The sequence below is a fragment of the Mauremys reevesii genome, linkage group 1, assembly GCF_016161935.1.
Source record: "Mauremys reevesii isolate NIE-2019 linkage group 1, ASM1616193v1, whole genome shotgun sequence".
In the NCBI taxonomy this organism is placed as follows: Eukaryota; Metazoa; Chordata; order Testudines; family Geoemydidae; genus Mauremys; species Mauremys reevesii.
In genome coordinates, this window is record NC_052623.1 from 318,109,295 (window position 1) to 318,122,503 (window position 13,209).

General features: G+C 39.4%; 1 protein-coding gene across 5 annotated transcripts in view; it reads right to left on the reverse strand.

Annotated features, from left to right (window-relative positions):
- The window catches only part of CADPS2 (calcium dependent secretion activator 2), a 530,263-nt gene that overhangs the window by 72,330 nt on the left and 444,724 nt on the right, over positions 1-13,209 (reverse strand). For 3 of the 5 annotated variants that reach the window (XM_039510109.1, XM_039510118.1, XM_039510127.1), the window contains 3 exons: positions 9,638-9,779; positions 9,401-9,520; positions 2,861-3,016 (listed from right to left, as the gene is read on the reverse strand). In XM_039510109.1, coding sequence (XP_039366043.1) covers positions 2,861-3,016; positions 9,401-9,520; positions 9,638-9,779 — 418 coding nt within the window. The remainder of the gene's footprint in view (positions 1-2,860; positions 3,017-9,400; positions 9,521-9,637; positions 9,780-13,209) is intronic. The other 2 variants (XM_039510136.1, XM_039510145.1) reach the window with 1 other exon arrangement.

A 13,209-nucleotide genomic window follows, 5' to 3' on the forward strand; every position in this document is an offset into this window, starting at 1 on the left:
TTCCATGCTCTTTAACCAGCCAGACACAATTTCACATTGGCAGTCAATAACCTTGAACCACCTGCACTTTGTGGTGGAATATTTTTTCAAGACCACAGATGTAATTCATTTATTTACGGAAGCTGGTCATGTTACGTATTTGCAGTGTCAAAAGATTTCTCCTCTACCAAGAATTTTTGACTGCAAATCTTCTAAGAGTTGGTTTTGAGTTAGATACAGAAGGAGTGATAAGTGAAAACAATTTTCTTTTAGGCCACTAATCTCAGGTTCCTTCTTGTCAAACAAGACTAGACATATGGTTTTAAATCTTCCTATCACTTTGAAAGCAGTAACACAGACTTAAAAATTGGCCATAATAAAGGTTTATTTTCAAAAGGGGGTTTTCAAGCTGCAGCCACAAAATTTGAATCTGGACTCATTTCACATGTGACCCTCCATATTTCTGTCTGAAAAATCGGTAATGAACACGTGAGAAATAGGTACATGAGCTAGTGATTGTTAATTTGCCATTCTAAATACCAATTTGTGCAAACTATTGTAAAGAAATAGTTTAGGCTTTTAAAATCTCAACCACTATGGTCAGCACTAAGAGCTGTTCAATATTTTTCAAATGATTTTTTTTAAATTGAAAAATTGCCTTTTTTGGAAAGCAAAATTTTTCATGAAGAATTGTTGATCTACCTTGTCAAAAATGTTGTTTTTCATAAACACTCAGGCTTTTTTTAAAAACAACTTTTTTATTTAAAACATCAGAAAAATGGTTATCAAATTTTTGTTTACAGAAAAATTGGGTTTCAATAAACAAAAACGTCAACAACCATTTTGATAATGTTATAGCTGATTTTTTAAGAAATATTAAAAATATGTCAAAATTTGATAAAATCAGAAATAGGTCCTTTTCAAATACATCAAAATGAAAACAATGTTGACATTTTAATTTTTTAAATAAAATTAGGCTTTTGTTTTTCAACCCAGCTCTAGTTAGATATATCCAGATAACAGTTATAATAACTTATCAAAGTTATATATAACACATAATATAATGTATGAGCCATATCTAGCTTATGCTTACATAATTTATGCTTGTGCTTTAAGATGCCTGAAATCATATTTTGTAGATACTTTAGCAAGTTTGAAAAGTACTTGCACTTTTCTATCACTTTGAAGTGTACATCTCAGTGCAATCTGCCATCAATACAGCATTTGGCACCTCACTTGACTTTGATAATATGCAGATCCATCTTTATTAGGATTTTTGGGTGGCTTTCAAAAAGTATTTCTCAACTTTCTTCCATAAACATATATACTGGACCACTGTGATCTTGCCACTATGTAGCATGAGAGCCTTAGGATTCAATTCAGAGGAAGGTCAGCAAGATAATTTATTAGGACAGACTCAAACTACAACCCAGATCTGCGAGGGATCTGTGTACATCCTAGTGAATTTCAGCACTTATATAATTGTGTTTTACAAATATTGGCTATTTAGTCATTATAACCCCCGGTGATATATCTTAGTAGTAGTATCCCAATTCTACAGATGGGGATACTGAGGCAGAAAGGTTGCATGGTTTGATGAAAACCACACAGTCAATGTCAGAACCAAGACTGCAATGCAGAAGTCTCTTGCTCTCAGACCTATGCGTAGTAGTCTACAAAACAATAGTGCCCTTTATACTTTGTAGCCACCTCTCCTTGAGCTTAGAGACCCACTAACTATTCACCAGAAGAGCCATTCAAGTAGCCAACAGGGAGCCGAGAGAGACTGTAGCTGACCAACTGCTATTAGCAGTATCCCAGGTGGGCACAGGCCCCCTACAGCTTTAAATTGGCATAGGGTCACCCCCAAAATTGAAGAATATGTGAATATGGGTTTCAAGAATCCCAAAGCTAGTCTTGGTTATATGTATGATCATTGATAAGTCATGAATAACCTATAATATTCAGTAAAAATCCCCATGACAAACTTTCATCCCAATGATTGGTTTACATTAATTGATGTTTACATGTTCAAACCTACCTTTGAAAGGAACAGGGCCAGAAACTCACTTTAAAAAACAAACACCACCCAACTGATAGTAGCTATATGCTTCAGGGTCAAAAGTAGGAGATGGGATTTGTGGTCTTTGCAGGCTCCCAAAATAGCTCTATTATTTATTATTTGTTTTATCATAACGCTTAGAGTCCCACTCGTAGATCAGGACCCCATTGTGTTCGGCGCTGTAAAAAAACTCCACAGAAAAAAAAGCCTTGCCCTGGCCCAAAGACCTTTCAATCTAAGTATGAAACAAGAGACACCAGATGGATAAAGACAGACAGGGGTTGGGGTGGGTACAATGAACCAATGAGGCAATTTGGTCAGTGTGATAGACAGTGGTCTCAGCACATCATTGTCAAGCTTCCTGTAGGGATCACAGAAAAGGAGGATATTAAAGGAGGATAATGAGGTGGCTTTGTGGCTATTTGTGTGGAACGCCTCCCAAGCATGAAAGGTAATATGGGAGAAAGCATAAAGGTACTTGTCTGAAAATCAAAGAAGCGGGTGACAGAGGCTGGTATCATGGATCGAATGGAGGTGGGATTTAACATCTCAATAGTGAATGACAGACAATAGGTAAGGTGGGGACAGGACACTGAGGACCTTAAAAGTGAAGGCAAGCAGCTTATGTTTGATGCAATAGAGAAGAGTCAGTCAGAGATACAAAGAAATGAGTGACATGGTCAAAGAGATGGGGTAGGATCTTTGCAGCAGCATTCTAAATGGATATCACACATCTAGATGTTCTCATTAACATTTCCTAGATGTTCATTTCCAAATGTGTTACAACTTTTAACAGACAATTTCAAAATATAACTGTACCTTTTGACGCAGGCCTCTATCATATCACTGGCCATAAGTTTAAGTCTCTGCTCTAAATGATGGGCAAATTCTGGTTCTGGCCAGTGCAGATCGAAAACAAACATCTGCAGTGCATCAAGTTTCCAGAAAAGATCTTCTGATGTAGCTGAACCATTGCTATGAAGAAAAACAGAAGATACATTTATAGGACATATGAAAAAAACCCACAGAATTACTTGCAGAAGTAGAGTCCTCCCCTCCTTCCAGTTCACTTCCCACATGCAGCTCCCACAACACAGTTGGGTGTTGCTCCAAGAGTATTGGAGTGGTTGTGGAAGTCCTGTCCTTTTGATTTAATATGACTTCCCACGGGGGTGAAACAAGTAGATCTGTTCAACCCTTGTATCATGGAGGTGGGAGAGGGAAGTGAAGCAACCCAAATTCAAGAGAAGAGAGGAAAAATGTTGACAGAAGGGGTTTTATTTAAGAAAGAACTTTTTCGCGACAGTGAACACTTTGCACATATATTTGCTTGCTCTCACAGCACGGGTGGGTAAACCTCCTATAGTACTGAAGAAGTATAGTGTAGTAGGAGAGCCACACACAGACAGATACTCTCTTGACACATGCAGATTAACTCCCACCGAGGAAAGTAGTACAGAAGATCTCCAAAACAAGGAAAAACAGAACTCACATTAATGTCAAGAAACTTAACATGAGCAGAACAAAAGAAGAAAATGTCCCTACGTCATTTGCGGTTGCCACAATTTTAAAACTCTCCCTTCTGACCAACTCATAGATTTTAATAGATAGATCTGCTCATCACTAATTACAGTGATACCATTACAATATTCAGCCAGAATGAACTCCTCCAAGTGTGCTAATATTGTGCCTATACTCTGAAGCCTGAACTGCTGTACTAGGGGTCCTAATGCTATCCACACTAACATTCCAAGTAACAGATTTCAACATACTTCAGAAGCAAAAGTGATAAAAATTTAGCATAGCAGCCTTGACTCTGCATTTTAATTTATAAGCATTGCCATTTTCATTCCTATAGTCTCATGACAAAAGGCCATCATCATGAAGGGGTTGACTGCCCTCAATTCCCACTGAATGAGTCAATGGGAGTTGAGAGTGCTTAGGATGGAGGAGGATAAGGGCCAAAGAAATTAGAGATGGAAAAGGCTACAATATCTAATAATGTTGGATGGTTACCTACAGTAATTTGTTAGTGGCCATGACTTCTCCAATTTTAAATGACCCAAATTTTGATGCTTCCCCAAGTTCCTTACATTGATAGCCCACAGTCTAGTAGATTTTACCGTCAGGGAGTCTCATGGTATTTTGCCTACATGTTCCTGCTTACTGATAACCAATAATTCTTAGTTATACTTCCCTGTTACATGCTTGAAATAGAACAACCAGACCTCAAGAGACAGAAAATCTATTGGGCTGACTAGATTCCATCCTCATCCCCATCTTGTGTGTGTATGTTGCCTGTTTAGATTGCAAGCATTTTGAGACAAAGACCCTGCCTTTGTACTGAACATAAAGCACCTATTTACACAGTGGCAACAGTTTTTTAATACAAGAAAAATAATAGTCCACTGTCCTGCTAGGGTAGGATTCTTCCTTACAGACTAATGAAATAACTTGACATGGTTATCACATATCTTCCATATCCCTTGGTAGTGAGTTTTACGCTTATATATGTTACATTATATACAAACTTAGACCACAAAATAAGATAGTTAACTGGTATAGATGAGAAAGATGGAAAGAAGGTGTACTAACCAAAAAACAAGATGGGAGTGTGTGCATAAATACACTAATATATTTTCATACAAAGTCTCAATGTATATTGACTTTGATGAGAGTGCCTATCTGAAAGTAAAGCACATTTATTTATCAAATGTGATAATCACTTCTTTCTATTCGATCTGCAGGGATTTTATGCATTTTAATTTTGTTCTCTTTAAATCATATTTCTGCTTAACAGGACTCCAAACTAAATGGAATCCTCTAAGACTCAGGAGGAATCATGTGCTCTCAAATATTGTCAATGTATTCTTATGCACGTTCACTCCCTGGTGTCCACTTAAACTGGTTTCATTACACAGCCAAATAAGGTTTTACAATTATAATAATTATAATAATAGCCATTGGTTCTTGAAATTTGAGAGGAGCTCCGTAATAAACATTTCTTGTTTTTTATATGCTTCTGAGCCACCACTCTTATTTATTATTTAGTTATATATTGCACAACGACACCCGGAACCATTTTTCTTAAAGATATAGATTAATATTGTATACTACTGGCATAAAAGGAGCTGTGACAACAGAAAGAAATGGTGTATTCCAAAACCACACATCTGTCATTTGATTATTACTAACTATTACAGTAAATTACTCTGGAGGATTATGATTTTACACTGACAGGCTACGATTATTTGTACAATGGTATATACTTTATTTGGACTTGATCCTGCACTCTGATCTTAACCCAATAAAGCACTTGGTCCAGTAAATCAGGACATACCTGCTTAAAGTCAAGAACATTCTTAAATGGATTTGCAATTTGTACACTGGAATCTAATACTGCTGGAGCAGATTAAGATTCAAGGAATTGTAACCAGCTCCTTGAGGCTCCTCCCTTTTCCTGCACCAGGCATATCTTGGTGTAGGAGAAAAGAATTAATTGTTATGTAGTGAATTGACTGAGCTCTGTACATAGGAAAAACTCCACAAAACAATGACTCACATACTGAGAGTCAAAGTCATTGCTAGCGTAAGAAGTGGCCCTAACTCCATAGGATTGTTGCTGCTTCTGCCAGTGGTGAAGTTTACAGTGACTGTGGAACATCTGTTACAAATGTAACAGAGAAAATAATTTAGAAATGGAACATTGGTATAATCAAAACAAGCCATAAATCTAACGTAAAAGCTAGGTTCAAAACCTGTAAAAGCATAAAGATTCAACGGAAAGGAAATAAAAATTAGATTTAGAGTAACAAGTTTTAATTAACTAGTAGATTGTAAGAAAAACTCCCATTCTGGTTAATTAAAAGCTTTTACTTCCCCTTCCCCCAAACACACTGTCCCAACCCTCTCAACCTTTCAGCATGTTTTCCTTAGCTGAATCTGACGATAATTCACAGTGCTCTGCACGTCTAGCCAAGGTGTCCTCTGAGTTAACTTCTCATGGGACCAATCAAGCAAAATACTGACTACTACACACAGCACTTTACTTTCTTAATATCTCCCTAACCTTAACATGCAATGCCCCAAATGTACCATTAAATTATAGGACCAGCAAAAACAACTGAAAACACAGTAATGATGTTCTTGTCACAGTGTAATGATAGAGAAGAGTACACATTTAGTGTTCCTAGCCACACATTAAAGGAAAAAAAAAACTTGTCGATGGAAATAGCAACAGAACATCTATAGTGATTTAACACGGCATGTATACAAAGTTTTATGGCATATTTAAAAGGTAATGCTCAAAAAAGTAAACATAAATTATTAGTCAGAGAGGAAAATAATTTTAATATCGATGACCCCCCTTCAGCAAAGCACTTAAGCACATGCTTAACCATAACTACATGCTTAAGCCCATCCTTATTCAGCTAAGTATTTAGGCAAGTACTTAACTGCTTTGTTAAAAGGGATGGACTTAAACATGTGCTTCAGTGCTTTGCTGAATTGGGAACAACAGCTTTACTACCAGGACTTGAATGTTAGCAATGTACGCTAGAATATGAAACCCTTTCTTGTCACTTCACAAAACAATAAGGCTATGGTCAACTAGATAGATGACTTGACATTCTTAGAAAGTATTTAAAAAGAACTCAGTTAAATCATAGTTTCTGATGTGTTTTAGCTCCTCATTGTATAATAAAATCTCCAGCCACTGAAATGATTAACTGTAAAAATGTCTAAAATGGCCAGCTTTTGTAATAATGATAAAGGAATTAATCCAAAAATGTGATCTGAATTCCACTGAATGCCTGTCTAACATCAATCACTGGTTTCTGAAAGGCATACAAAAAGGACTTCACACCCCAGATGATGTCCCAGCAGACACTGCTTTTACTAGAATGTGCCATGGCACCAGATGGAGGTGGATATGCCCCACAAGTGGGAATACACATACAGAGGCCACAGTGAAGAACATATTAACTTGCTCTCTCTCAAACACGATCTGAGTCACTTATCTTGAAACTGAATATTCTAAATTAACTCATGCCCTTACAATGGCACCAGGGGTTGAAGGAACAGTGGCTGGCTCGCAGGCAGCTGTGCAGCCAGCCCTGGAAGCATACTGAAGCTGCTAAGCAAGATGTCTCAGTGAGCTTGTACAATGCCTGGTGGGCTGTTTGTTACTGTTCCTTTCAGCAGAAGCGGCACTCTAGCCACTGCCTGCAAGCACTTGTACTAGCTGAATGCAGCCCTTGTGAACTGGGTGTGTGAGTTGACATGTTATTCATACTTTGCTGAGCACTCTTGTGCGTCATTTGTGTTAACTACCCGGAGATATTACAAATAGGAGGACACTCCTTTATAACCTCTTTGAATACTTAAACAGTGGTGTAGCCGATGACAGAATTGGCCCTATGGCACTTGTACATATTTAATAACACTCCCTTTCTCACTCCTTTTTTTTTTAAAACAAAGATTACGCAAAATTATAAATAAATAAACAAACAGATACATTACATTAAAAGGACATTATTAAGGTTGCAAAGTCAAACAATCAGAAGTTAAGAAATGCCAGAATTAGGATTCCTGGGCAAAGGCTTACAACGTGACTAAATTTGGGTGAGTTTCCATGGGGATGGCAAAAGGCACATCCCTGACACCAAGGTCACCCCCTGCCAAATTGCAAGTTCCTGCTTTAAAGTCTGAAGGCGCTACAACTGCTCGAAGAAAAGATCATCAGAATTTTTTTTTAACATGGGCAAAACAACGTATCAGCCCCTTCCCCCATTCTCAGAATGGCTGAACCCTTTTGGCTGAAATTTTCTGAAGAAATTTAGCCTGATGCAGACAATCAGCATGGAAAATTTCAACACAATCAGTTAAAGTTGGCAAAGTTATAAGCAACTAAAGACAGGATCTTATAATAGGAAGTGTTCGGCAACCCTACTAATAGTCAGTGCTACCAGCCCTGCATATAATACCACCAGTCCTTAATATCTGTAATTTGGGGAGCCTACTATATATTTTCCCATGGGAAAAACATCTGTGTGTAAAAACCTCCAACTAGTGTCCACATATGTAAGATGTAAATTAAAATTCATTTTTAAGGAAGTGCTGTAAGTGCAGATTGTTAGAAGACCACAGTTAAGAACATTAAGTCTCAAGGAAGTGTAACGTGTGGAGGACACTGTTTAAGACAGTAACCTTCAAAGGATAGGAATAAGCAGGTAGGAAGAGGGCTTTTTCTGAAGGGCAAAACGCCACTGAGTTGTGATTCAAAGCTGGAATAATGATTTATAAAGGCAAAAGTATGCAGGTGCAAACTTGTAGTGTTACAGTCAAAACAAAGGGCGTAAAACACTAAGGATGAGGAGGAAAAAGGTTGACAATTCCTTAGGGGAGCCAGAAAAACAAATCCCATTACAGCTAATGAACAAATGCCAAAAGTCTGGAGACACATCACTCAATACACTTGGCTACGTAATTCTTAGCACAAACAGAGAACATTCATGTGATAATGGATTTTGGCATTTGCTTGTAGAAAAAAAAAAGCTTGTTTTTCAAAACATTAAATTATCTTTCACTTTAAAGGATATTGTCAAGATTAGTTTTCAAAATTTAAAAATATTTTCTGTTGTTGCTTCTATTAAACCCTCTCTTTTGGAAACTTGTAACTGAAACATGTTTCTTTACCCAAAACTATTTTCCTCAACTGTGCATGCACATCCATAAACAGGTAGACACACAGAACTTCTGTATGTTATTGTGGGATTACTCAACTCGGCATGAGCTACTGGCTCAATTTAAAAAACAGAAGCGTGGTGAAAAAACAACAACACAAAAAGAAACTAATGTAGGTCAAATTTTGGGCCTACTAATCTTTACAGTTTCCCTCTAAGATTAAGAATTTAAATCTAACAGAAATATTGCAAACAATTGTTGAAATTGTTTTCTGAACCATTTTGCACATGCAATGAATTAGTCACATTCATGCGAAAACATGAAGAGCTATTATAGTTTATGAAAACATGGTCTAAGAACAATTATTTTAATTTTTCTCCCTTGCTTACTAACTGAATAAGAAGAGCAATTATGGCATTTAGACTGTTAACTGTACCACAACAAACCTTTGCCAAGTTGATTTTAAGTGAGATATTAACTATAACACTCTGCTGCATTTTTATGCACTAAAAAACGCACAATGCACTGACATTCCATGCTTGGTTCACAACTGAGAAATTCTTGTTTCCAACTATGCAATCCTACACACCATGCAATCCAAATATAACTATACAGGACACCAGCAAGGCCATGCAGAGCTGACATACAGTCAGAAGATTAGTGAAGAATACACACGTGGAATCATATAAAGAAGCCATCCAGGTTGGTGCAGAAAAGCTAGGTATCTGTGGAAGATTAAGAGGCAAACTTGGAACTTTCGGAAGAGCTACATTGGGAAGACTGTTGGTGATGCTCCTGTGAAGAAATAAACAATGTAGGAATACAATAAAAATAGAACTTAGAGGACAATAGAGGAGTAAAGCAGATTGGGTATAATGATATAGGCAGGTTAGACCTTCTATAAACACTTACTTGACAGGCTGCCAGGACTCTTGTTCAAGACCTCTATGAATGGACTGGGCAATAGATGATTCCATGAGATCAACATAGCGGACGACCAAGGGAACAAAAATCTCTTGCAAGTGCTTGTGAAACTTTCCATTGCACAAAAGTACTTTAAAAACAAACAAAAACAATTCTCAGTTACTCAACAGGCTGTGATCCAATTTCATTAGCTATGGAAAAAGAAATCTAAAATGTTCTGGTGTGTGCATATATATATAGTTTTAAGTGCAGTGATAGCATGGCCCAACCTCTGTGATAAATACCATGTCAGAAAAATTCCTAAGGGCTTTTCTTAAGTTTAGACTAGTTTTATTACTCGGTAAGTAACTATTATTTACATGAGGAAGTCAACATAGTAGCGACTGTTTATCCCAAGGCTGAATTTAGCCATTCCAGTCATTCTTGCTTTATATCAGTTAGTTACTTCTACATAGCGTGACTGACTTGGAAAATAGTATGTTTGCACATTCACAGATCATACGCTTGTATTATAAATGATAAGTAACTGAATGCACTATGCCCGTACAGAATTAGGCCTCAATTCAGCAATACACTTAAGAATGTGTTTAACTTTCACTATCATGAAACTTAGGCACATAGAATCATAGAATCTCAGGGTTGGAAGGGACCTCAGGAGGTCATCTAGTCCAACCCCCTGCTCAAAGCAGGATCAAACCCAACTAAATCATCCCAGCCAGGGCTTTGTCAAGCCTGACCTTAAAAACCTCTAAGGAAGGAGATTCCACCACCTCCCTAGGTAACCCATTCCAGATCTTCACCACCCTACTAGTGAAAAAGTTTTTCCTAATGTCCAACCTAAACCTCTCCCTCTGCAACTTGAGACCATTACTCCTTGTTCTGTCATCTTCTACTGAGAACAGTCTAGATCCATCCTCTTTGGAACCCCCTTTCAGGTAGTTGAAAGCAGCTATCAAATCCCCCCTCATTCTTCTCTTCTGCAGGCTAAACAATCTCAGTTGCCTCAGCCTCTCCTCGTAAGTCATGTGCTCCAGTCCCTTAATCATTTTTGTTGCCCTCCACTGGACTCTTTCCAATTTATCCACATCCTTCTTGTAGTGTGGGGCCCAAAACTGGACACAGTACTCCAAATGAGGCCTCACCAGTGCTGAATAGAGGGGAATGATCACATCTCTCGATCTGCTGGAAATGCCCCTACTTATACAACCCAAAATGCCATTAGCCTTCTTGGCAACAAGGGCACACTGTTGACTCATATTCAGCTTTTCGTCCACCGTAACCCCTAGGTCCCTTTCTGCAGAACTGCTGCCCAGCCATTCGGTCCCTAGTCTATAGCAGTGCATGGGATTCTTCCGTCCTAAATGCAGGACTCTGCACTTGTCCTTGTTGAACCTCATCATATTTCTTTTGGCCCAATCCTCTAATTTGTCTAGGTCCCTCTGTATCCTATCCCTACCCTCCAGCATATCAACCACTCCTCCCACTTTAGTGTCATCTGCAAACTTGCTAAGGGTGCAGTCCACACCATCCTCCAGATCGTTAATGAAGATATTGAACAAAACCGGCCCCAGCACCGTCCCTTGGGGCACTCCACATGATACCGGCTGCCAACTAGACATGGAACCATTGATCACTACCCGTTGAGCCCGACCATCTAGCCAGTTTTCTATCCACCTTACCGTCCATTCATCCAGCCCATACTTCTTTAACTTGCTGGCAAGAATACTGTGGGAGACTGTATCAAAAGCTTTGCTAAAGTCCAGAAATAGCACATCCACTGCTTTCCCCTCATCCACAGAGCCAGTTATCTCATCACAGAAGGCAATTAGGTTAGTCAGGCATGACTTGCCCTTGGTGAATCCATGCTGACTGTTCCTGATCACTTTCCCCTCCTTTAAGTGGTTCAGAATTGATTCCATGAGGACCTGTTCCATGATTTTTCCAGGGACTGAGGTGAGACTGACTGGCCTGTAGTTCCCTGGATCTTCCTTCTTCCCTTTTTTAAAGATGGGCACTACATTAGGTTTTTTCCAGTCATCCGGGACCTCCCCCAATCGCCATGATTTTTCAAAGATAATGGTCAATGGCTCTGCAATCTCATCGGCCAACTCCTTTAGCACCCTCGGATGCAGTGCATCCGGCCCCATGGACTTGTGCTCATCCAGCTTTTCTAAATAGTCCCTAACTACTTCTTTCTCCACAGAGAGCTGGTCACCTCCTCCCCATACCGTGCTGCAGAGTGCAGCTGCAAAAAAGCATTGAGTACACTAGCTTTCTCCACATCCTCTGTCACTAGGTTCCCTCCCTCATTCAGCAAGGGGCCCACACTTTCCTTGACTTTCTTCTTGTTGCTTACATACCTGAAGAAACCCTTCTTGTTACTCCTAACATCTCCGGCTAGCTGCAACTCCAAGTGTGATTTGGCCTTCCTAATTTAACTCCTGCATGCCTGAGCAATACTTTTATACTCCTCCCTGGTTATTTGTCCAATCTTCCACTTCTTGTAAGCTGTTTTTTTGTGTTTAAGGCGAGCAAGGATTTCACTGTTAAGCCAAGCTGGTGGCCTGCCATATTTACTTTTCTTCCTACACATCGGGATGGTTTGTTCCTGCAACCTCAATAAGGATTCTTTAAAATACAGCCAGCTTTCCTCGACTCCTTTCCCCGTCATGTTATTCTCCCAGGGGACCTTGCCCATCAGTTCTCTGAGGGAGTCGAAGTCTGCTTTTCTGAAGTCCAGGGTCTCTGTTCTACTGCTCTCCTTTCTTCCTTGTATCAGGATCCTGAACTCGACCATCTCATGGTCACTGCCTCCCAGGTTCCCATCCACTATTGCTTCCTCTACTATTTCTTCCCTGTTTGTGAGCAGCAGGTCAAGAAGAGCTTTTCCCCTAGTTGGTTCCTCCAGCACTTGCACCAGGAAATTGTCCCCTACACTTTCCAGAAACTTCCTGGATTGTCTGTGCACTGCTGTATTGCTCTCCCAGCAGATATCAGGGTGATTAAAGTCACCCATGAGAACCAGGGCCTGCGATCTAGCAACTTCTGTTAGATGCTGGAAGAAAGCCTCGTCCACCTCATCCCCCTGGTCTGGTGGTCTGTAGCAGACTCCCACCACGACATCACCCTTGTTGTTCATACTTCTAAATTTAATCCTGAGACTCTCAGGTTTTTCTGCAGTTTCATACTGAAGCTCTGAGCAGTCATACTGCTCTCTTACATACAACACAACTCCCCCACCTTTTCTGCCCTGCCTATCCTTCCTGAACAGTTTATATCCATCCATGACAGTACTCCAATCATGTGAGTTATCCCACCAAGTCTCTGTTATTCCAATTACATCATAATTCCTTGACTGTGCCAGGACTTCTAGTTCTCCCTGCTTGTTCCCCAGGCTTCTTGCATTTGTGTATAGGCATGTAAGATAACTCACTGATCGTCCTGGTGTCCCAGTATGGGGCTGGAGCCCTCCCCACTTGCACTCACCTACTTGTGCTTTCTCTCGATATCTCACTTCCCCACTTACCTCGGGCCTTTGGTCTCCTTCCCCCGGTGAACCT